General features: G+C 60.3%; 1 protein-coding gene across 1 annotated transcript in view; it reads left to right on the top strand.

The window, feature by feature from the left end:
- The window catches only part of ADAM12 (ADAM metallopeptidase domain 12), a gene marked incomplete at both ends in the record, with an annotated part of 199,475 nt that overhangs the window by 140,357 nt on the left and 37,162 nt on the right, over window positions 1–21,956 (top strand). Inside the window, 5 exons of the mRNA XM_080687854.1 lie at window positions 820–885; window positions 2,557–2,628; window positions 8,117–8,286; window positions 11,244–11,328; window positions 13,423–13,571. Coding sequence (XP_080543980.1) covers window positions 820–885; window positions 2,557–2,628; window positions 8,117–8,286; window positions 11,244–11,328; window positions 13,423–13,571 — 542 coding nt within the window. The remainder of the gene's footprint in view (window positions 1–819; window positions 886–2,556; window positions 2,629–8,116; window positions 8,287–11,243; window positions 11,329–13,422; window positions 13,572–21,956) is intronic.

Genomic DNA, 21,956 nt, shown 5'->3' with positions numbered 1-21,956 from the left:
CAGAGGAACGCCTGTGGGACGCTGTTACATCATGTTCTGGGGTGACCTTCAAATGTGCTGCTCAGGCCGGAATGACCTTCAAATGTGCTGCTCAGGCCGGAATGACCTTCAAATGTGCTGCTCAGGCCGGAATGACCTTCGCATGTGCTGCTCGGGGCACGTAATGACCTTCAAATGTGCTGCTCGGGGCACGTAATGACCTTCAAATGTGCTGCTCGGGGCCCAGAATGACCTTCAAATGTGCTGCTCGGGCCGGAACGCGCGGCCACGGGGGGCTCCGGGTGCAGGGGGCGCTCTGTGGCATGTTTCCATGTTTCTACGCCTGCTTGTTCTGACCCTAAAGCCAGGGACTCGGCTGGAGTGTGAGATCCCTTTGCAAGGATTTCCTAGATGAATGGAAACTGGTTACTCAAGCCTGGCCAGCGTGGCTCAGGGGTTGAGCGTTGACCTATGAACCAGGAGGTCAGGATTTGATTCCTGGTCAGGGCACACGCCCTGGTTGCAGGCTTGATCCCCAGTGTGGGGCATGCAGGAGGCAGCCGATCCATGATTCTCTCTCATCAATAATGTTTCTCTCCCTCTCCCTTTCTCTCTGAAATCAATAAAAATCTATTTAAAAGTGAAAGAAACTGGTCACTTGAGTTGAGAAGGTCCTACAGAGGTCGTTGGGGATGGAGGTGACCTGGGCGGATGGACGGGTGGGAGCTGGGGGTGAGGTGGGGCCCCTGGTTGAAGTGCTGGGTTGGGAGTGGGGGGGGGGTGCATGTTCTGGGTGCCCGGGAGGCGTGCAGGGAATTGAACCGTGCTTCCTGTTGGCAGCGTAAGAGGGAGACCCTGCCGACGACCAAGTACGTGGAGCTGGTTATCGTCGCCGACAACCGCGAGGTGAGCGTGCTGCAGTTTCCTGGTCGGTAAGGCCGGTGAGGCCGGTAAGGCGGGTGAGGTGGGTAAGGCGGGTGAGGCCGGTGAGGTCGGTAAGGCGGGTGAGGCCGGTGAGGCGGGTAAGATGGGTGAGGCCGGTGAGGTCGGTAAGGTCATTAAGGCGGGTAAGGCCAGTGAGGCTGGTAAGGTCGGTAAGGCGGGTGAGGCTGATGAGGCCGGGGAGGCCAGTGAGGTCGAGGAGGCCGGTGAGGCTGGTAAGGTTGGTGAGGTCGGTGAGGCCGGTGAGGTCGGTAAGGCGGGTAAGGTGGGTAAGGCTGGTGAGGTCGGTGAGGCCGGTGAGGCCGGTAAGGTTGGTGAGGCCGGTGAGGTTGGTGAGGTCGGTGAGGCCGGTGAGGCTGGTAAGGTTGGTGAGGCCGGTGAGGTCGGTGAGGCCGGTGAGGTCGGTAAGGCGGGTAAGGTGGGTAAGGCTGGTGAGGTCGGTGAGGCCGGTGAGGCCGGTGAGGTTGGTGAGGTTAGTGAGGTTGGTGAGGTTAGTGAGGCCGGGGAGGTCAGTAAGGCCGGGGAGGCCGGTGAGGACGGTGAGGTCAGTAAGGCTGGTAAGGCTGTTTAAAAAGAAGGGACAGGGAAGGAAGATGTTCAGAAGGTCATCACTTGCTTTAACCACTGGCTCTGGGCCCTCGGAAGCACGTGAACCAGGCATGGAGAAGGGGCTTTCTGATAGTGTCACGCATAAACGATTAACAACGTGCCTGACACCGCAAAACAAAAGCCGGAGACTGGGGAACAAACAGGGAAACGGCCGCGCCATCGCTGAGCTCTCCACACGGGGTAGGGGTCCTCTGGGGAGCTGGCAGACGGCGTCAGGATGGAGTTCCGAACCGTGGGGGGAGCACCGTTTTGAACATGGCCGGTGTCTCCTCAGCCGGAATGAAGGAGTGGGGCGGGGGGGGGGGGGGGGGCGGAGACGCGGCCAGCAGCCCTGCCTTCGGAGCGGGGCCCGGAGTCACGTCGCCTTTCCTTGGAATTGATTTTCCTTGGACTTTTGAGAGTTTCTTCTCCGTATTCCTTTCTCCTCCGCTGCGTGTGATGAATTCGGTGCCATTTCCTCGGAGGCTCGGCGCAGGCGGAGGAACCCGGCTTGACCGCCTCTCAGAAAACGGCCCCGCTGGAGGCCAGCCGAGGGGGCATTTATTAATTGTCATCCCGTCCCCTCTGGTCATCGGACTTGTGGCCACGAGCATCCGTGCCTTCACTGTCCGAGTTTAAAAACAAACACGAAGGGCTTTCTGAGGACGTGAACATCAAGGGTGCCTTCGTGAACCCACGTCACCCCAATAGATTCAGTTTTACCAACACCAAGTTGGCGATCTGAGAAATGGCTTGGCACTGCCTTCTCCTTCGTTGTCCGTCTTCTCTTTGCCTAAACTGACTGCCCGTCACGTGTGAGGCTGGGCGAGGCAGGAGTTGCTGTCCTAGGAGCACTCCGGGGCGTGGGCGAGTTTCGGGGCGCTTCGGGGAGGCCCGGGCGGGAGGGTTCTCGCAGGATGGGGTTCATGGCGCAGGGAGCTGGGAGGCGTGTGAAGCCCGAGACTGCGCATGCCCAGGGGCTGGGCGGGAGGAGGGGGTTTGAGTGGCACGCTTGCTGCGACGATGCTGACATGGCCAATTACTCAGTTTCAGAGGCAAGGAAAAGACCTGGGGAAAGTGAAGCAGCGGTTAATAGAGATCGCGAACCACGTTGACAAGGTACGTTCTTTCCCGGGTAATGAAGTCGCTCAGACCGTGTAAATGTTTGGAAACGAGGTGAGAGATGACGCTCACCTTATCTGTCTGAGCAGGGAGCCGGGAGCCACCTCTGGTCCGGGCTCGACCGGGGACTCCTGTCCTCGGAGGCCAGAACCGCGGGGCCCGGAGCGGCTGCAGGAGATGCCCGCCCGGACTGCGGCCTGGGACACATTCCTCCGGCTCCCTGCTGGCCAGGCAGAGCCCCAGTCCCGGCATCTCAGGCTCCCAGTTAGATCCAGAGCCATGGTAGGGTGCATCCCACCCTTGAGAGAACTCCCAAGCCAGCCTCTCCCTAAGTCTCCCCGGGAGGATCCCATGGCCCCCACATTCCGCCCCATCAGCCCCGCCCCGTGCCAACGAGGGCTCCACCATTCTGGGACATGGATACTGATTTCCAGCCCAGTCAGCAGGTGGCAAACCCTCCCTGAGGACCAGGAGGTGACAAAGGCGATGGCAGAGCTGGAAGGGACCCTGGGAGTCGGGTCTAACCTCAGGGCATTTGACCACTGAAGGCCCTCCCCTACCTGTCCCCAAGGAGGTGGGGAAACTGTCTATACCACGCACTTCAGCAGCACACCTGCATGGAGCACGCCTGCATAGAGCATGTCTGCATAGAGCATACCTGCATGGAGCACACCTGCATGAAGCACATCTGCATGGAGCACATCTACATGGAGCACATCTACATGGAGCATGCTTGCATGGAGCACGCCTGCATGGAGCATGCCTGCATGGAGCACGCCTGCATAGGGGCATGCCTGCATGGAGCACACCTGCATGGGACACATCTGCATGGAACACGCCTGCATGGAACACGCCTGCATGGAGCACGCCTGCATGGAGCACGCCTGCATAGGGGCACGCCTGCATGGAGCACACCTGCATGGAATACGCCCTGCATGGAGCACGCCTGCATGGAGCACACCTGCATGGAGCACGCCTGCATGGAACACACCTGCATGGCGTATGCCAGCATGGGGGCACACCTGCATGGAGCACGCCTGCATGGAGCGCGCCTGCATGGAGCATGCCTGCATGGAACACACCTGCATGGCGTATGCCAGCATGGGGGCACACCTGCATGGAGCACGCCTGGATGGAGCACGCCTGCATGGGAGTGAGCAGCGAGCTTGGACGGATGTGCCAGCCCACACAGGGCGTCTCCCACTTTGGTAGGCATTGCAGCCGGTGTCAGTGGGGCCTGGGCACCCGAATCTCCCAGGGGTCCTCACGTGGGACACTCTCTGACCGCTGTCCTACCCGCCCTAGTCCTCAGCGGTCACCGTCTCCTGCCCATGCGGAGGGTGAGAGGGAAGAGGGGCCAGGCTCCTCCGAGACGGCAGTCTGAGGGTGCCTCGCCGTAACCGTGGTTACAGACACGCCTGTGATATCTGAGTGACTGGGATTTTCCAAGTTTTCCGAGAAAGGGAAGCCAAGGCCCTGCTGGAAATGGGACTGTTCTCCTCGGCCGTGCGGGCAGCGCCGCGCCCTGCGCCCTGGGAGTCAGACCGCGGGGGTGAAAGGCCGCCGCGCGTGGCGTGAAACCGAGACTGTGGACGCCGAGTCGCTGTCACAGGGATGCACCCCGTTCTCCCGCTGGGCTTCTCCGCCGCCTGTTACCTCCCGCGGCCGCCGCACAACCAAAGGGGGCATCGGGAGTGTGTTACTAGCACGCACGCTGATCGAAGGGCAGAGTTCCGCCAGCCTCGTGGAGTTTGCCAGCTGGTGGGTCTTGTTTCTGGTGGGAGAGAGCTGAACTGCTGGGCACCTGTGTGCGGCTGCCCCCTGCAAGCCCCGGAGACGCTGGTGGGGTACCCAGGCCCCTTCCCACGCTCTCTGCGCCCATGTGAACGAAGGGGTGAGCCCTGGACTAGCGGGGAACCCAGATTCCACGTTGCCGCTCTGCGTTCTGCAAGCGTCTCGGCCCCAGGGAACCGTGACTGTCCCGGTGGCAACCTCCTCACTCGCAGAACTCGTGGCCCTCCTTGGCCGTTCTGAGTTAATAACCGCCGCAGGGGAGCGGACAGCTCGGACTGGAGACCCACCAGCGATGTAGTGCCAAAGGTTACATTCTGGAACATTCAGGAAGTCCCGTCAGTCAGACAGAGCGCTTGCCTTGCTGGCAACCCCTGAGACATTCCCCCGGGCTGATTCAGGCGGGGTGGGGGGAGGAATGGCTGCCAAATGAAGGGTTTGGGGACCCGCCTCTTTGAACTTTCCCCGCCCCACCCCCCCCGCCCCGGTATCCCTACTTCTGATTCACGAAGAAGCCAGCAGCAGCTGCAGATTCTTTAAGGCTGAGCCTCCGCGACTGCGTGGGAGGACTCGTCCCCCGAGAATTTCACGTCTTCCGGTCGTTCTCCTGTGGGTCTCCCCCATCCCACGCGGGGGCCTGAGGTCACAGCTTCCCGCGTGGGACCCAGGAGACAGCCTCAGGTCCACTTCCTCCCCAGCCTTCCCGCCCCCGGGCTCCGCGCCCGGAACTCCTGGCGCACCCTTTCCTGGCAGGCGGCTCCTTGGAGATAACGGGGATCATGGCTGTGAGCTCCTGCTGACCCTGAGCGTTCGGAGCCAAGGGCAAGGGCCTCCTGGTCCTTCCTCTTTGTGCCAGTGCCAGGCCTAGCCCACAGCCAGAGCTGAGCAATGCCTGCTGCCGGGTTACTGGGTGAACCCACCAGCTCGTCCCCAACCCCGCGCACCTGCACCCCAGTCTCAGACCACGTCCCATCCACATGCATCCTGGTCCCAGACCACGTCCCGTCCGCATGCACCCTTTTCCAGACCACGTCCCGTCCACATGCATCCTGGTCCCAGACCACGTCCCGTCCGCATGCACCCTTTTCCAGACCACGTCCCGTCCACATGCATCCTGGTCCCAGACCACGTCCCATCCACCTGCACCCCGGTCCCAGACCATGTCCCGTCCACATGCATCCTGGTCTCAGACCACATCCTGTCTGCGTGCACCTGCACCCTGGTTGCAGACCACGTCCTGTCCACGTGCACCCTGGCCCCAGACCATGTCCCGTCCACATGCATCCTGGTCTCAGACCACGTCCTGTCCGCGTGCACCTGCACCCTGGTTGCAGACCACGTCCTGTCCGCGTGCACCTGCACCCTGGTTGCAGACCACGTCCTGTCCACGTGCACCCTGGCCCCAGACCATGTCCTGTCCACATGCATCCTGGTCTCAGACCACGTCCCGTCCGCGTGCACCCTGGTCCAGACCACATCCCGTCCGCGTGCACCCTGGTCCCAGACCACGTCCCGTCCGCGTGCACCCTGGTCCTGTGCCCGGGCCGCAGTGGGTGCTCCTCACGTATTCATTAGCGCTCATTGCAAGGAGGCTCCCGGCAGCCCCAGGAGGAGCAGTCAGCAGGCGGTGAGGGGCGTGTAAGGTGGCTGCAGGTGCGTCAGCACACAGGACAGATCCCAGCAGCATCAGCGTCAGCACAGGGGCTGGGCTTCACATCCATCATGTGCGAGATCTGCTCTGGGATGTGACTGGAGGGACCCACATGGATCTGACTGGAGGGACCCATGTGGATGTGACTGGAGTGACCCACATGGATCTGACTGGAGGGACCCACGTGGATGTGACTGGAGGGACCCACAGCCGGCTCAGAGCCGCGGCCATGGGGGCCCTTCCAGACCCAGTCGCTGCTTCTCCACGACACCTGTTGGAGGCAAACCGGGACCCCCCACAGGGGACGCCCTGAAGCCCACGCTTGGCAGCTGCTGTGGACACCGGCGTCTCCACCTTGTGGTCACCGTTACCTTTGACATGAACCCACTGAAAATGCGACCTCCCGTCACAGGACGGTAGCCGGACACGGGCGTCCAGTGGGCCAGGGAGCCTGTGAGCAAGTCCTTGTTACACAACAAGCCGCTGGCAGCGTTCAGGCCACACAGCGTCGCATACGCTTATGAACGTGACGCCCGATTGCCATCTGCATGGGACGGCGTGGCCTGCTCCGTCAGTGCCTGCTCCAAGAGGTGGCCTGTGTCCCGTGTCTCCTGCTAGCCTGGTGCGCCAGCTAACGGGGAGATGAGCAGGGAAGATGGGCCGCCTCCCTGGGTCGAACCCGGCCGCACTGCTCAGCCCCGGGGAGTGTGTCGTAGGCTCCCCGCGTTGGAACGCTGCTGACGTCCAACACGGAGCTCCTGTGACTTCGGTCCTAATTGGCCCAGATGCTTCTAGCAACTCCGAATAGGACCTGCTCCCAGCTGGGGCTTGACTTCGGCCTATCCCCAGCCTCGTCGTTCTCGCTGGCACCTGAGAATCGGAAGATGCGGCGTCCTCATTGGGCCCTGTCCCCACATCACAGGCGCTGGAAGGTTGGACAGCCAGCCAGGCGATCCCGCGTCCCCCGGGCCCTGAGGACAGAGCCGCCGCCCTGTCTTTGTGATGCACAGGGACCAGCAAGGCGGTCGGGGGCCACGGGTGGTTCTGACCTCTCCTCTGGCCGCTCCTCCGCCTCAATAAGCGTGTCTGGGGCAAACCATCCCTTCCCATTGGAAGAGCTGCGCTTCCTACCTCTGAGCCAGGGCAGCTGCTGTGGGCGGGGCTGTGGGCTTTGTGGGCGGGGCTGTGGGCTTTGTGGGCGGGGCTTGTGGGCGGGGCTGTGGGCTTGTGGGCGGGGCTGTGGGTTTGTGGGCGGGGCTGTGGGCTTGTGGGCAGGGCTTGTGGGCGGGGCTGTGGGCTTGTGGGCGGGGCTGTGGGCGTGGCCATGAAGACTAACGAGGGGGTGCACCTGGGCTTGGTCTCCTGCCAGGGAGAGGAACTTCTTAGGAACAGATCTTTCCCGGGACACTTGATGAGCCAGCCTCTGGCTACAGGGAGAACCGTCGGTCATTTGCGTTCCCGCAGGAGGGTTCTGTGTGTGCCTTATGATTCCGAAAGCTCCTGATTTTCCCGTTTAATTCAAAACCTCCTCGATGGATGATGGGTGACGGAATATGACAGTGTCGGCCAAGTCTGAGACTTTGCCAAAAGGTTAGCACAGGTTCCTTTTCAGTAACGCCTCGGTAGAACGTGTGGCTTCAGATGGACAAGTGGCTGTCTTTGGCAGAGTCTGACCACGGCCACTAGCTCACGGGGGCTGTGCTGGCAGATAGGAAGTGGCTGGCGTTAGCTGCAATGCAGCGACTTCAGCTAGACTCCCGGTGTCTGCGCATTGTACTCTCCAAGGAGGAGCCCTCTGAAGTGTGTGCTTCCACACACACCAGGGCGACACCAGAGAGGCTCCTCCCTGGAGCTTTGCGGACCCAGTGAGTGCGTCCTTGGGCGTCGGGCCCTACGCACCGTCTTAACTGCTGGTGGTGGGAACCGGGGGGCGCGGGGTGTTGTTCTCACCCGGTCGGTGAGGTTCAAAGCGTGCAGATCTGTCCTGCTCAGCGCTTTAAGGTCCGGTTCACGCGATTCTCAGCGGGCGTCTGTCCCCATCAGTTTTACAGGCCGCTGAACATCCGCATCGTGCTGGTGGGCGTGGAGGTGTGGAATGACATCGACAAGTGCCCCGTCAGCCAGGACCCCTTCGCCAGCCTGCACGAGTTTCTGGACTGGAGGAAGATGAAGCTTCTGCCTCGCAAGTCCCACGACAACGCACAGCTTGTCAGGTAGGCCGGCGACGTCCCTCCTTGGCCGGGGAAGGAGCGGCCCCAGCGCACCGGCCTCCTCCAGCTCCACCCACGCGGGCCCCGGAGCTGTGCCTTCTCAGGCGCACCGACGCGTCCCAGGAGGCCGCCCAGCCCTCATCAGGGGGCGGAGGCCCCCAGACCGGAATCTGGGGTCTGCTGTGAAGTCTCCCTTTGGACACCTGGGAAAACTCTTCCTCTGTCCAATGTCTTATTCCTTCTTCCGTCACCTGGACGTTCTCCTTATGCAAATTTATTAAAATACTAGAGGCCCGATGCACAAAAATTCATGCAAGAATGGGCCTTCCTTCCCCTGGCTGCCCACACCGCCTTTGCTCCGGCCCGGAGCCACCTTCCCGCCTTCCCACGCTGCCCAGAGGCCCGGAGCTGCTGGGGCAGTGCAGAACGCCTGCATCGTCACCATGGCGACGACGCAAACATCCCACCCTGCCCCCAGCCACTTAGCACCTGAGTGTGCAAATTAACCTGCCATCTTTGTTGGGTTGATTTGCATTCTCACTCCTGATTGGCTGGTGTGTTGCAAAGGTACGGTCCTTTTGCATCTTTCTCTTTTATTAGTCTAGATGTTTTTATTGATTTTAGAGAGATAGAGGGAGGGAGAAATAGAAACATCGATGAGAGAGAAACATCAATATCTGTCGGCTGCCCCCTGCACGCCCCCTGTTGGGGATGGAGCCCGCACCCCGGGCATGTGCCCTGACCGGGAATCGAACCCTGGTTCATAGGGCGACGCTCAACCACTGAGCCACGCCGGCCGGGCTGGGCAACCTGTTCCAGTCTCTGCCTGATGCACGGTTGTCCAGAGCAGGCAGCTTTTTAAAGCCCAGTTCCTTCCCTTAGTCGCGGGAATGCTGATGCACCATCTGAAGGCGGGGCCTGGGGGGTGGCCGCCAGCTGCTCGGAGCAGGAACAGCTGTGCTCCCCTCCTCATGGCATCCTTGGGTTTTCTAGATCCGAGGCTGCAACAGGACAGCTCATCAGCCTCGGGTCTGTCTTTCCATCCAGCTGCACTGGGCACCGGGCAGGAGCCAGACTTCCTCCCCCTGGGAGCCTTGGACACGGTGATGTGGGTCCCCCGTCCGCGGGGGAGCTGGTGAACAAGGAAATGCCCTGAGCGGCCCGTGTGTGGAGTAGCCAATGAGGGAAAGCAGAGCTAGAATGTGATGAGCCACTACAGGCTCCTTTAGGTTCAGACAGAAACGTTCTTACCCGAACCTAACTCGGTATGAGGTAGGTTGTTCCCAAAGTGGCAAACATGGCATTAAAGTCCTGAAACGCTTTATGCCAGCCGTGGGCAAACGACGGCCCGCAGGCCGGATCCGGCTGTTCTATCCGGTTCTCTTGCTCTCCCCTCCGCTCCTGTACTTTGAATTTATATTAGTTCACACAAACACTCCATCCATGCTTTTTTTCCGGCCCCCCGGTCCAGTTTAAGAACCCATTGTGGCTCTCGAGTCAAAAAGTTTGCCCACCCCTGCTTTATGCCATTATCCTTGTCTTCTCACGCTGCTCACATCGCTGAATTAAAAGCTGTGATGAGACGGACACTTCCCTTTAGCGAACTGGGTCTGATTGACGAGCCTTTATGGGACGTGGACAACCAGTCCCTCCCCATCCTCTCTAGAAAACGCCCACCCCCGGGCCGAGGCTGGGGCAGTCCCTGTTCATTTACTTTGGCCATTGTCACGGGGGTTGTTTAATTCCCTGCCTTGGATATTTGCGGCTGCCTCATATTTTGTGCATTGATTAATCCTGAACTATTAAAAAAGCAGAATCAAAGTGTTCTGTTTTGACTTTTTTCCCAAATGGAGTCTGTCCAACTTGAACATCTGGAAATAAATCAGCCTCTTATATAACCTCCTCATTTATATACATGCAGTTGTTTCTGTTAAATGCTCGGTAGATATAAGCGTTACAGCCGCAGTCCCTACTCCTGTCCAGGAGAGTGCGGTGGGCGGGTGGGTGGGCACATACATACACACGGTCATACATACACACTAGTGGCTTGGGTTGTCTAGTCGACCACCGCCAAAATACCTACCTTTTCAAATAGTATCGGTGAAATCCATGTATGTCCATGGCCAAGGTAACATGGAAAACTCATTTGTTTCCTTTAAACGAGATTCCGCAGTTACATCGTTTCATTTTTCATGTATGAGGTAGGAGCTCAAAGCACTTGCCTTAAACAGGCCTTGAGGTCATCGGACTCGCTGCCCAAGATTCCCCGGAAGCCCTAAGGTCCCCTTCCAGAAGCTTCCGCCGGGTGCCGAGGCCGCGTGGGTGCTGACTTCTACACTCACTCCTGGGGGTCGGCCGTTCTCCTGCCGGTTTCACTTTAAAAGTTCCACGTGGGAGGGTTTGGGTTTCCGTCCTGCCCTGTTGCCCACCAGGCGCGCCGACTTCAGCGACAACAGAACACAGAGCAAGCGTCCACTGTGCCCACTGGACTCCCCGCGATCCTGTGACCTCACAGCCGGCCCTCAGCAGGCGTGTCTATGAGGAGCAGTCCCCTCCTCCTGCCCCCACCCCCCTGAGGAAGCAGGCAGACCACCAGTTCCACATTCAAGAGCCGCGACGGCTGTCTGAGTCTTGGAAACAAAAACCTGGATGGGTCGTGGGACCGCGGTGCGACTGGACCCTAAGCCGCGGAGAGCGGAGGATGCGGCCGCCGTCCACGCGCCCGCACGCAGCTCCCGGGGCGTGCGGGTCGCTCCGGGACTGTGTGCATCTTGCCTCCGTACATCCTCCCTGTCCATTTTGTCATGCGCGCCCCTAACCCGTGACCCAGTTACACGCCACACACAGTGTTCTTGACCTTGATATATTTTTTTTTTCATCAAAGGTCCAAAAAATATGTATCTTAGAAAAATGTCCTCATCCTGTGTTAGTTTCAGCAGGTCCTTTCTTTTGTCTCCTAGTGGGGTTTATTTCCAAGGGACCACCATCGGCATGGCGCCCATCATGAGCATGTGCACAGCGGAGCAGTCCGGGGGCATTGTCATGGTAAGTCCCCCGTGACGGCTCCCGGGAAATCTCTGCTCTCAGCACACCTTGTGAGGTCAGCGTCTCTCGGTCAATGCTTTTTAGATTTCATCCTGCCCTCCTTCTAGCTCTGTCTGTGATCTCACACACCCCACAATATCTTACTTTTCACTTATTTTTTAAATATTTTTTGATTGATTTCAGAGAGGAAGGGAGAGGGAGAGAGAGAGAGAAACATCCATGATGAGAGAGAATCATGGATCAGCTGCCTCCTGCACGCCCCACCCTGGGGATCGAGCCCACAGCCGGGGCATGTGCCCTTGACCGGGAATCGAACCATGACCTCCTGGTTCATAGGTCGATGCTCAACCCCTGAGCCACGGAGGCTGGGCACCCTACAATATTTTAGGGGCTGCTTGTGAAACACATCAATTTGCACACAGGAGAGGAGAGCGTGTAAAAATAGCTCACGCGAACCAGTCCTCCCCGTTTATGGAGGGAAAGTTCCACTGGGATTCTGGTCAGAGCTCCAACCAGGAATTCCCTCCTGTGCCGAGATGAGCCAGGCCCCGGCTGCCCTCCCCTCCCCGCCTCGTGGTGGCCTGTGGTCGCACCGAACAGAGCCGTTAGGACGGTTTCCTGATGGCTCGGCCTCCAGACCCAACAGCCAAGCGTCTGAGGTTTGTAACTACGCGCCACGGCACATGCTTGACATACCTCCCAGCCAGTGTCCGACCGTCTGCACAACAGCCCACGCGTGTAAGGCGGGGCCTGGGCTCATGGCTGTACAAGGATCGCTTTGTCATACATGGGCTAGATGTGTTTGTAAAAGGAAATAAAGCGGGAGGGATACTGGGGACTTGATTCTTATGAACTGAAGAGGGAGGCGGCTCTGGCAGGCTGCCCATCGGGGGACTCCTGCCCCGGCCCCTCCGATCACAACAGGGAAGGTGCCACCAGGACCGATGCTGCGCCCGCTCTGAGCCCGAGTGAGCCCCCTGCACCAGCCCCCGACGGGGCGTGTCCTCAGAGACCAGCCCAGCGTCCTGGCTACACAAACAAACCTTCCTTCCGAGAATCGGGGAGTCCCCGCAGGTTTCCAAGGGAACACGTGTGAATATTCCATGTCAGCGGGCAGAGGAGCGTGTTCTGCTGACTCCTACTTCCTCACCGCCCGCCTGTCTCCCCGCGGGCACCCACAGGGCGGGTTCCTCTTCCCTGGGCAGCGGTGGGGCTCGGGGAGCCCCGTGCCCGGGGGAGGAGGGGGAGAGAAGGGGAGGCTGTTTGGAGGGTCGCACCCCCTCCTCGGCTTGCTGGCTTGACCGGCTCCCCGCTGGCTTTTCTTGAGCCTGGAGGCCGGCCGTGCGTGAGCCGCGCCGGGGAAGCCACGGGGAGTGGGGCTGTGGGAGGTGCCAGGGTCATTGCGAGTCCCAGCCCAGCTGTGTTCCCAGAGCCGCCCGTAAAGTTTTAAGAGGGAATCATTGTCTGTTTCCTGGCTCCACGGCCGGTTCTAACGGACTTCGCCACTTCAGCTTGGTGTCAGTGTGATTTTAGAGCCGAAACTCGGTTCCGCATAAGCCGGGCAGGTTCCGCCGCCAGCGTGCGGCGCTTAAACGTTTTGTAACCAATCTGATCAGGTTACGTGGCTTCCTGGAGTTCGTATCCCTTATTCTGTGTCCACACAAGCATTTATCAAGATTCCTCCCGGCCGGCGTGGCTCAGGGGTTGAGTGTCGGCCCATGAACCAGGAGGTCAGGGTTCAATTCCCGGTCAGGGCACATGCCCGGGTTGCAGGCTCGATCCCCAGTGGGGGCGGGGGTGCAGGAGGCAGCTGGTCCATGATGCTCTCTCATCACTGATGTTTTTCTCTCTCTCACTCTCCCTTCCTCTCTGAAATCAAGAAAAGCATATTTAAAAAGATTCCTCCTGGGAAAGCACCCAGGGACACCTCACTTTTAAAAAAGATGGAAATGGGTGTGGGAAGTAGGAACTGCAGTGAGAACCCTCAAAGCCAGCTGGTCAGGCCCGTGTCGAGGAGACGCTCATGGGGGGGGGGGGGGGGGGGACGGGTCCTGGCGGCGGGAGCTGTAGTCTGTGCCCTGTGCTCTCTCGGAGGACCACTCGGACAGCCCCCTGGGCGCGGCCGTGACGCTGGCGCACGAGCTGGGCCACAACTTCGGGATGAACCACGACACCCTGGAGCGCGGCTGCAGCTGCCGGACGGCCCCGGACAAGGGGGGCTGCATCATGAACCCCTCGACCGGGCAAGTACTCGCGCCTCCGGCAGCTTCTGGAGTCGGGCCACAGCTTGACAGGCGCGTTGGGAAACAGTGAGCAGGAAACTCCCTGGGTTTCTGGCCAGAGCACCCCTGTGCTTGCTGTTTGGGGGTACACAAATGAGGGGGACCCTCGAAACGTCGCTCGATTCTGGGGGCGCCCTTCCCCGCGCGGCCTGGCCCGTCACACTGGCGGGGTGGGGGGCAGTGCTCAGGGCATGCGCCACGTGCCCTGGAGACGGAAGCTGGCGCGGGGTGCGGGGGGCACTGGCCTTGTCCAAGGCCCAGCAGGTCCCTTCAAGGCGCTTTCTCCCGCCAGGGCTGCTGGTAGCCTTCCCTGAGTTACACCTTATTAGCGATCTCGGAGCTTTCTCCGGCTGAGCTGGCGCTTTCCGTAAATCTCCTCTACTGGGTTCCCCCTTATGACCCGCATTCCTGTGGGGGCGGGGGGGGGGGGGTGTTTTTAATTTGCTCGTTTGGAGAGGAACTCCCTAAGCGCGTGGGGGGATTGATCACAGAAGCCGCGGTGCAGGGAGGTCAGGCCGCCCGGCCGGCGCCTCGGCCCATCCATCACCGCCATGGGCTCCCGGCTGCTTTTCGTCCCAGCGTTGTCTCAGCCCGGACGGACGCCCTCACCTCACGGGGTCCCCACGGGAGCGGGGAGCGGAGGAGATGAGGCCACGTGTCTGTAAGGGACCAGTCACCCCACAGCACACAGTGGTTCGAGGATTAGTGTTGGGCGCGCGGGGCACGGGGCTGCGGGGTGGAGGGCCTTTCCGGGTTGCCGCGCAGCGTTGCTGGGAAACGCGTGAATGCCCGAAGGGTCACTCGGCGCCGCGCCCCCGGTTTCTGTGTGAACAGCTGCTTTAAACGGGTCCAGCCCGCGCTGGTGTGGCTCAGTGGATGGAGCATGGGCCGCAGACGGGAGGGTCCTGGGTTCGATTCCGGTCAAGGGCACGTGCCTTGGTGGGGGGTGTGCAGGAGACAACCGATCAGTGTGTCTCTCTCAGAACATCGATGTGTCTCTCTGTCTCTCCCTTCCACGCTCTCTAAAATCCACGGGAGCCCATCCTCAGGTGAGGATTAACAACATCAAAAACAGAAAAACATACCCTGGCCCCGTCCAAGCGGCAGCCTTCCTCCCGACTCCCCTCTGCTGCCTCAGGCACGAGTGCCAAGGTTCAGTGTGACTTACGTGTTCGCCCTGAGGGGACGGACTCCCAGGCAGAGGCGTCGGGGATCGCTTTAACGCTATGAAACTGTCTCCGATTCAGAAAGAACCAAGGGCTGCAGACGCTTTCCCGGGGGAGGCGCACCCCCGATATACCTTGTTCCTTCTCTGTCGAGACCTTCCAGACCCGGACTCCGAACATGTTAATCAGCCGCCATCGCCGGCACAGTGGCCCCGCGGGCCTGGGAGTACTGTCCCCGGACGTAGGCCCAGCTGCCGGGAGCCGCACTCCTGCCTTTCCGCCTTCCTATTCCTGGTCTTGAATGAAAATGCGCAGCATCTCTGACGCTCGGAGAGAGGAGGCAGGCTTCTCTGCTGCGGTGCTGGCCAGAGGAAAGGTGCTCGGCTCCCTGGAGCTGGACTCCGTGCAGCCGGCTCCATGCGTGCAGCCGGGCTCCATCCGTGCAGCCGGGCTCCATGCGTGCAGCCGGGCTCCATGCGTGCAGCCGGGCTCCATGCGTGCAGCCGGGTTCCATCCGTGCAGCCGGCTCCATGCGTGCAGCCGGCTCCATCCGTGCATCTGGGCTCCATGTAGCCAAGCTCCATCTGTGCAGCCGGGCTCCATCCGTGCAGCTGGGCTCCATCCGTGCAGCTGGGCTCCATCCGTGCAGCCGGGCTCCATCCGTGCAGCCGGGTTCTATCCGTGCAGCCGGGCTCCATCCGTGCAGCTGGCTCCATGTAGCTGGGTTCCATCCGTGCAGCCGGGCTCCATCCGTGCAGCCGGGCTCCATGTAGCCAAGCTCCATCCGTGCAGCCGGGCTCCATCCGTGTAGCCGGGCTCCATCCATGCAGCCGGGCTCCATCCGTGCAGCCAGGCTCCATCCATGCAGCCGGGTTCCATCTGTGCAGCTGAGCTGAGCATGAGACTGGGCAGCTGTGCAATCCAGCCTCCCACTGTGTATACCACATGGAGGTGGCCACACGTGTGTTGCCATGTTTGGGCTTCCTGTGGGGACTGAAGCTCAGTACAGAGCAGCGTCCCTGTGTGACTTCGGGGAAGCAGGAAGGTGCCCCATGTTTAAGCCGTTTGGTTCTTCAAACCTCCTTCAACGTATGTACAGCAGCAGAACGCCTCCTTGTCGCTGCTTGTTCACCCAGCGTCTTCTTCGTGGTAGAACATGTGTGAACATGTACGTTATAGCAGCAGAATTCCTCCCTGTCGCTGCTCATTCACCCAGCGGCTTATTTGTGGTAGATCACGTGTGAAAGCCAACCTTCCCCTCCCCACACCCATGGCCTCCTCCTCCCCCGAGGACATGTGGCACACAGGCTGTGGTGAGGTCAGGTTAAGTTATGGGCCTCCCTGCAACCAACAATACCCAGAAGAACCCGCTTTCAGCTCCACGAGGTCGGGAATTTTGTCTGTCGTGTTCATTGCTGAATCCTCAGCTCCTAGGAGTGCCTGGTACACGGTAGAGTTCAAGAAATACTTCTTCACCGAAAGGATGAAAGGATGGATGAACAGATGGAAGGGGCAGAGGGAGGGAGGGAGGAGGATACATGAGGTGGATGGTGGATGGGTGGTAGGTGGGTGGATGGGTAGATGGGTGGATGGGTGGGTGGACGGGTAGATGGATGGATGCTGGATGGGTAGGTGGATGGTGGATGGATGGATGGGTAGGTGGGTGGATGGTTGATGGGTGGGTGGATGGATGGATGGATGGATGGGTAGGTGGGTGGATGGGTGGATGATGGGTGGACGGGTAGATGGATGGATGGGTGGGTGGTGGATGGATGGATGGGTGGGTGGGTGGTGGATGGGTGGGTGGATGGATGGATGGATGGGTAGGTGGATGGTGGATGGGTGGGTGGATGGGTAGGTGGATGGTGGATGGGTAGATGGATGGTGGATGGGTGGGTGGATGGGTAGGTGGGTGGATGGTAGATGGGTGGGTGGATGGATGGGTGGGTGGGTGGTGGATAGGTGGATGGATGGATGGATGGATGGATGGGTGGATGGGTGGATGATGGGTGGATGGTTGTACGGATTGATAATAGATGATTAGATGATGGTGGATGGATGGATGAATAGTGATTACAGCACAATCAGACGTATGAGGAGTAATGGCTAAAGCTCTGGGGGAAGATCCTGAGCTCTTACTGTCTTTTATATTACCTCTAGCACTGCCTGTGCCATTGTCATTTTCATTGCTGTATGTCCTGCAGGAGTCTGCGATGGATTTACAGTAGCTTGCGAGAGTGCATACAACACTATAGATATTAGGAAAGCAAAAATAAAGAAAGGTTGAGGGCTGAGAACCCCAGGTAAACATGCGGCCCAGTGAACTGTGGGTTTTAATACCCCGTGGAGATGGGGGGACAGCAGCCATTGCTCTCAAACGGCGGAGTCCATCCAGAAGTGGCTGGAGCCGGAGGAGAGTATCAAAGACACAAAGTGGGACGTGGTGGTAAGAGTAAGACCCTGCGGAGCTCCCCAATCTACAGGGACCCCTCAACCCCGTTCCCACTGAGCCGTCACAGCCCGAGAGGAAAGGGCAGATCCAATACCCCCGTTTTACAGATGAGGAAACGGAGGTTCGGGCAGGATCCACCCCAGATGTCAGCCCCACCCAGGCCCAGGCCTGGCTCCCGGCTGAGGGTCTGAGAGGAGAGAGGCCTGGTCCCAATCGGGGGAGCACCGGCCAGCGGGCACCACTGGGGTTCCAGGTTGTCGTGACAGCAAGAGGTCAGCGAGGCAAGGACAGGCCTGCGCTGGCCCGCAGCTGTGGGGGAGAAGTCGGAGCCCTCTCCCCTGCCCCCCCTTGGTTTTCCGTGGCACCAGACATTGGGGGGCGGAGCTCGAAGGTGCACTCAGAGGCGCCTGCGGACGGGGGCTCGCTTTTACCTGCGTCCAGGGGGCCCGAGGCGTGTGGGCAGCAGCCGGCCTTCTCCTCCCCAGATGCGAGGTCCTGGCTCGGCCATGTGTGCCCCGTCATGCCCTGGGGGCCCCCGGGGAGCCCCTGACCCCCAAGGAACAGGGTGTTTGCTTGGGAAGGACACGGCCTTCCCGTCAAAGACCTTTGAGTCCTGACGTGGACCACATGACTGTGGCAAGTCCCTGAGCCCTGAGCCTCAGCTTCCTCATCTGTACAATGGGATTGGCATCTGACCCGCAGGGGCGCGTGCGAGCGAGAGTGCCCCAAGCTGGCCCCGGGCAGGGGCTCAGGCAGCAGTAACCGTGGTGAACATTTATACCCGTCATCCCCGACGTGCAAGGCCCGGCGAAGCCAAAAGCCCTGGGACCCGTGCCGGCGACCAGGCCGGCTGCCGTGGTACAGATGCCGCCACCGGTCCCAACAGGGTCTTCTCGGGGCACCTAAATGTTGCACCTTTGCAAGTCTTTATTCCCGGGCACACTCGTGGGAAACCTGCAGCCTTGTCTGAAGACGTGAAGCCTGGCCAAGCGAAGTCCACCCCCGGCGAAGTCCACCCACCGGGAAGGAGGCGGGAGTGTGCGCAGCTCCTGCTCCTGAAGGCTGGGGTACCAGGACTGGCTGCGGCCTGGGGACACGGAGTCCTTTTTGGAAACGTCTTTGTAACATCGAGTCCGCGGTGAAGGGCGAGTCATTCGGTCGCCTTCCCCGGGGAGGCGGCCAGTCCGGCCTCTGTGGCCATCGTCCCCCGGGGAGCTCGGGGCCTCGGCCCTGGATAGAGCGAGGGAGGGTGCGGGGAGGTGACCGGAGCTCTGGGGAAAGACTTTGGAAGAAGCTTCCAGGAACTGAAACCACCGTCGCTCGAGGCGGGTTACAGCCGCCTGGACATGTGTTTGCGCCTTTTCGTTGGTGGGCGTTGGGTCGCTCGGTCCTGCCCCGAGGCCCGTGGTCTGGGTGAGGGAGGGAGCCCGGCCCGGCCAGGGTGGGGCGGGTCTGCTTCTGCTCCCACGCCGCGTGTGTTGAATTGCGGGTCACGTTCAACTGCCCGGTCCCTCCTTGGCCTCCTGAGTCCTTGTCCTCTCACCTTTACTTGTCCTTGTGGTTTCACAGTTTGACAGTTGCTGGGTTTGGGCTACCACTATAATAAATGGGGCCCCGTATGGGAGATGCCGGCCAGCAGAATGTTCGAGGCCCTGGCCCAAGCGGCAACTCTAAATGAGAAAAATAAATGCACCTCTTTTTCAGATACACCCCAGCAGCTAGCGGCTCAGGGTGCTTTGAAATTAACCCGAGTCTTTCCCGTTTTTATATGAAGCTCATCGATCCTCATCCTCAGCGTGTGAGGTGGTGGTGATTATCCCCATTCTGCAGATGTGAAAACTGAGGCTCGGTTTTAAAGCAGAGTTTAGTCTTCCTAGACGGGGTGCTCAGACTTGGTCTTTCGGTTTTGATTCTTCCCCACCTCCTTCGTGCCACGCGCTCAGGTCCAGAAGACCGCCCCCCCCCCCCCCCCCGACACCCCAGGGGGCGGCTGAGTCCTCCTGCGTCTGTCGGGAGAAGAAAAAACTCAGTTCCCGTCGGCGGAAGGAGGTCAGCGGGAAGCAGCATGTCACCAAGCTGTTTCCCCAAACCACGTATCTCCTAACCGGCTACTCGCGTGTCGGCTGTGGAGGACGCGAGGTTTTCTTTTGTTTCCTAATGGATTTAAACGGGGAAATCCGACGGCTTCCCATCCGGCCCAATTTCCCGCGACCGTGGCTTTTCCTGTCCAGAGACCCATGGCCTGGTTCGTGTCCCTCTCGACACCCAGGGAACAGAGCAGAAACTGAGAGGGGAACGGGAGGACCAAAGGAAGGCAGGGCTACACCGTGGAGCTGGAGGCACAAGGAGGGTCTCGCTTCAGACAGAAACCTCAGGGGTCACACTCGGACCCTTGGCCGGCGCCTTAGCCAGCGCCTGGTGCGGCGGTTCGCCAGCGGCCGTCATGCTGAAAGGTGCCTGAGAATGCTCCCGCTGTTTGAATGTGGCTCTAGGAGTCGGGCCGATGCTCGCGGTATGGTTTAGCGGCAGGGGTGGGCAAACTTTTTGACTCGAGGGCCACAATGGGTTCTTCAACTGGACCGGAGGGCCGGAACAAAAGCACGGATGGAGTGTTTGTGTGAACTAATATAAATTCAAAGTAAAGGAGCGGAGGGGAGAGCAAGAGAACCCTCCGCTCTTTCGGCTCCGCGGGCCGGTTAGAACAGCGGAACGGGCCGGATCCGGCCCGCAGGCCGTAGTTTGCCCACGGCTGGGTTAGCCTCTGCCTACAATCACCAGGTTTTCCGAATGCTGCCCATGGGCTTCTCTGCAGAAACAGAGCCACCGCGTTGAGCCTGCACCATATTGCTTGTTTCTGACGCCAATGCGTGTGGATGTGTCCATATGGTCTTTTCACGATGTTCGGGTTTTAAATCTAGGTCATTTGTTCCCACACTTTAATTTTGATAAGTCACGTGGGCCCTTACCCGGTGAACCCTGTGGTCCAGTCTTACGTGCAACGGAATATTACTCAGCCATGAAAAAGAACGGGGTGTCGGCATTTACCACCACATGGAGACGCCCCGAAAACACGGTGCTCGGTGGACACAGCCAGAGGTAAAGGCCACGTATCGTATGACTCCCTGACGAGTCCAGGATAGACATCTGTGACCTGGGTGGGTGTTATTTATCCACGATTGTAAGTGAGAAGTTTAGGGGCATCTGGGAGCTGTCCTTCCGCAGAACAGGAAAGAGCTGAGAGAGACAGGAATGGGCTGACTGCACAGCGCACGGGGCTTCTGTCCAACGGCAGCCAGGACAGACACACGGAGGCTGTGCCCCGGGGGTCTGCTCTGCTCCCCTCTCCCGGACACTCTGGACCTAAACTCATCTCATTCATCTATTTCCGTCCCTTTTCTTTAAGGCCACCCCTCCCCACGCCCCGTATGTGCGTGTTGCTTGGAAAGACGGTGACATGGGGGCCTGTCCGAGCCGGGACGGGCGCGGTCTCAGCCTCGGAGCTGGGGCCGCTGGTGGACGCCCCTGCTCCCCTGTGAGGCGAGGGGTGCACGCGGCTGGCCCATCGGGCTCCTCTCCGCGCTGTTGTTCTCGCTGGAGACCCTCCGGGCTCACGGCTGACCCGCGTGTCCTTCCTCCCGCACTGTCAATGCTCCGGAGGCCAGCTCCCGTCCCGAAGGACCTGGGAAGTTTATCACACGCCTGGTGGCAAGTCCCTGATGGGAGTGACGTCCTGTCTCCACGTCCGGCTGGAGCTTCAGGCCCCAGGAAAGCCCCACGCGGGGGGCGGGGGGACGGCCCATCGCATGGAGGAGGCTCCAGAGAAGGGCGCCCCGCTCCCTGTGCGATGTGCCGCGCTCTGTCCCCGCAGCGCCTTCTGCTCTGACACGCTGCCCGTGTTCCTTGCGGGTCAGCATTTGACGCCGTCCAGCCGCGAGTCGATCCCGGAAGAGCCAGTCTGTCCGCCGGGGGAAGCTGCGCCGATTTCCACGAGGCGCTTGCTCCGCGGGACAGAAGCGACAGGGTCTTCGCCTTTGCGTCCGAGAGCAGGGCCCATCCCCGGGCCAGTCGGTCCATCGGGGTGAGGCTCCGGAGCTGATCAGCCGCGGCGGACAGAAAACTGCGCGGACAGCGCCGCGTCCCCAGCTCGGCCTGGTCCTGACCAGATGCCAGACTCCGTCAGGAGACAGCGGCGGGTCCACGTCGGCGGGACGCGTGGCGCGTGGGAAATGGGGCCGTGGGCCCGGGGGGCCAGTTGATTGGGATCCAGGGTAATGCCGTCCTGGCAGCCTCTGTGGGGGAGTGGGCGCCGGTGGTGGGTCGGCGGGCCCCACTTTCTCACTGAGTCGTACGGCCCTCGGGGTCTGGGGCACGCCTGCCCCTACCGTTCTTGCCACTCAGGACCCGGGGAAATGCATGAACAAAGAGTGAAACAAGCCTGGCCGGTGTGGCTCAGTGGTTGAGTGTCGACCTATGAACCCGGAGGTCAGGGTTCGATTCCCGGTCAGGGCACAGGCCCGGGTTGCGGGCTCCATCCCCAGTGTGGGGCGTGCAGGAGGCAGCCGATCCATGATTCTCTCTCATCACGGATGTTTCTCTCTCTCTCCCTCTCCCTTCCTCTCTGAAATCAGTAAAAATGTTTTTTTTTTAAAAAAAGGAATGTAGCCACGGGTGCCCCGCGTCACACCGCATGCCTACGCCTTTGCTCACTGAGACCGCCGTGGGCCCGAG

The sequence above is a fragment of the Plecotus auritus genome (genome assembly GCF_963455305.1).
Source record: "Plecotus auritus genome assembly, chromosome: 9".
Taxonomy (NCBI): domain Eukaryota; kingdom Metazoa; phylum Chordata; class Mammalia; order Chiroptera; family Vespertilionidae; genus Plecotus; species Plecotus auritus.
The sequence above is the reverse complement of the archived record's forward strand: the minus strand, read 5'-3'. Positions and strand labels throughout refer to the sequence as shown.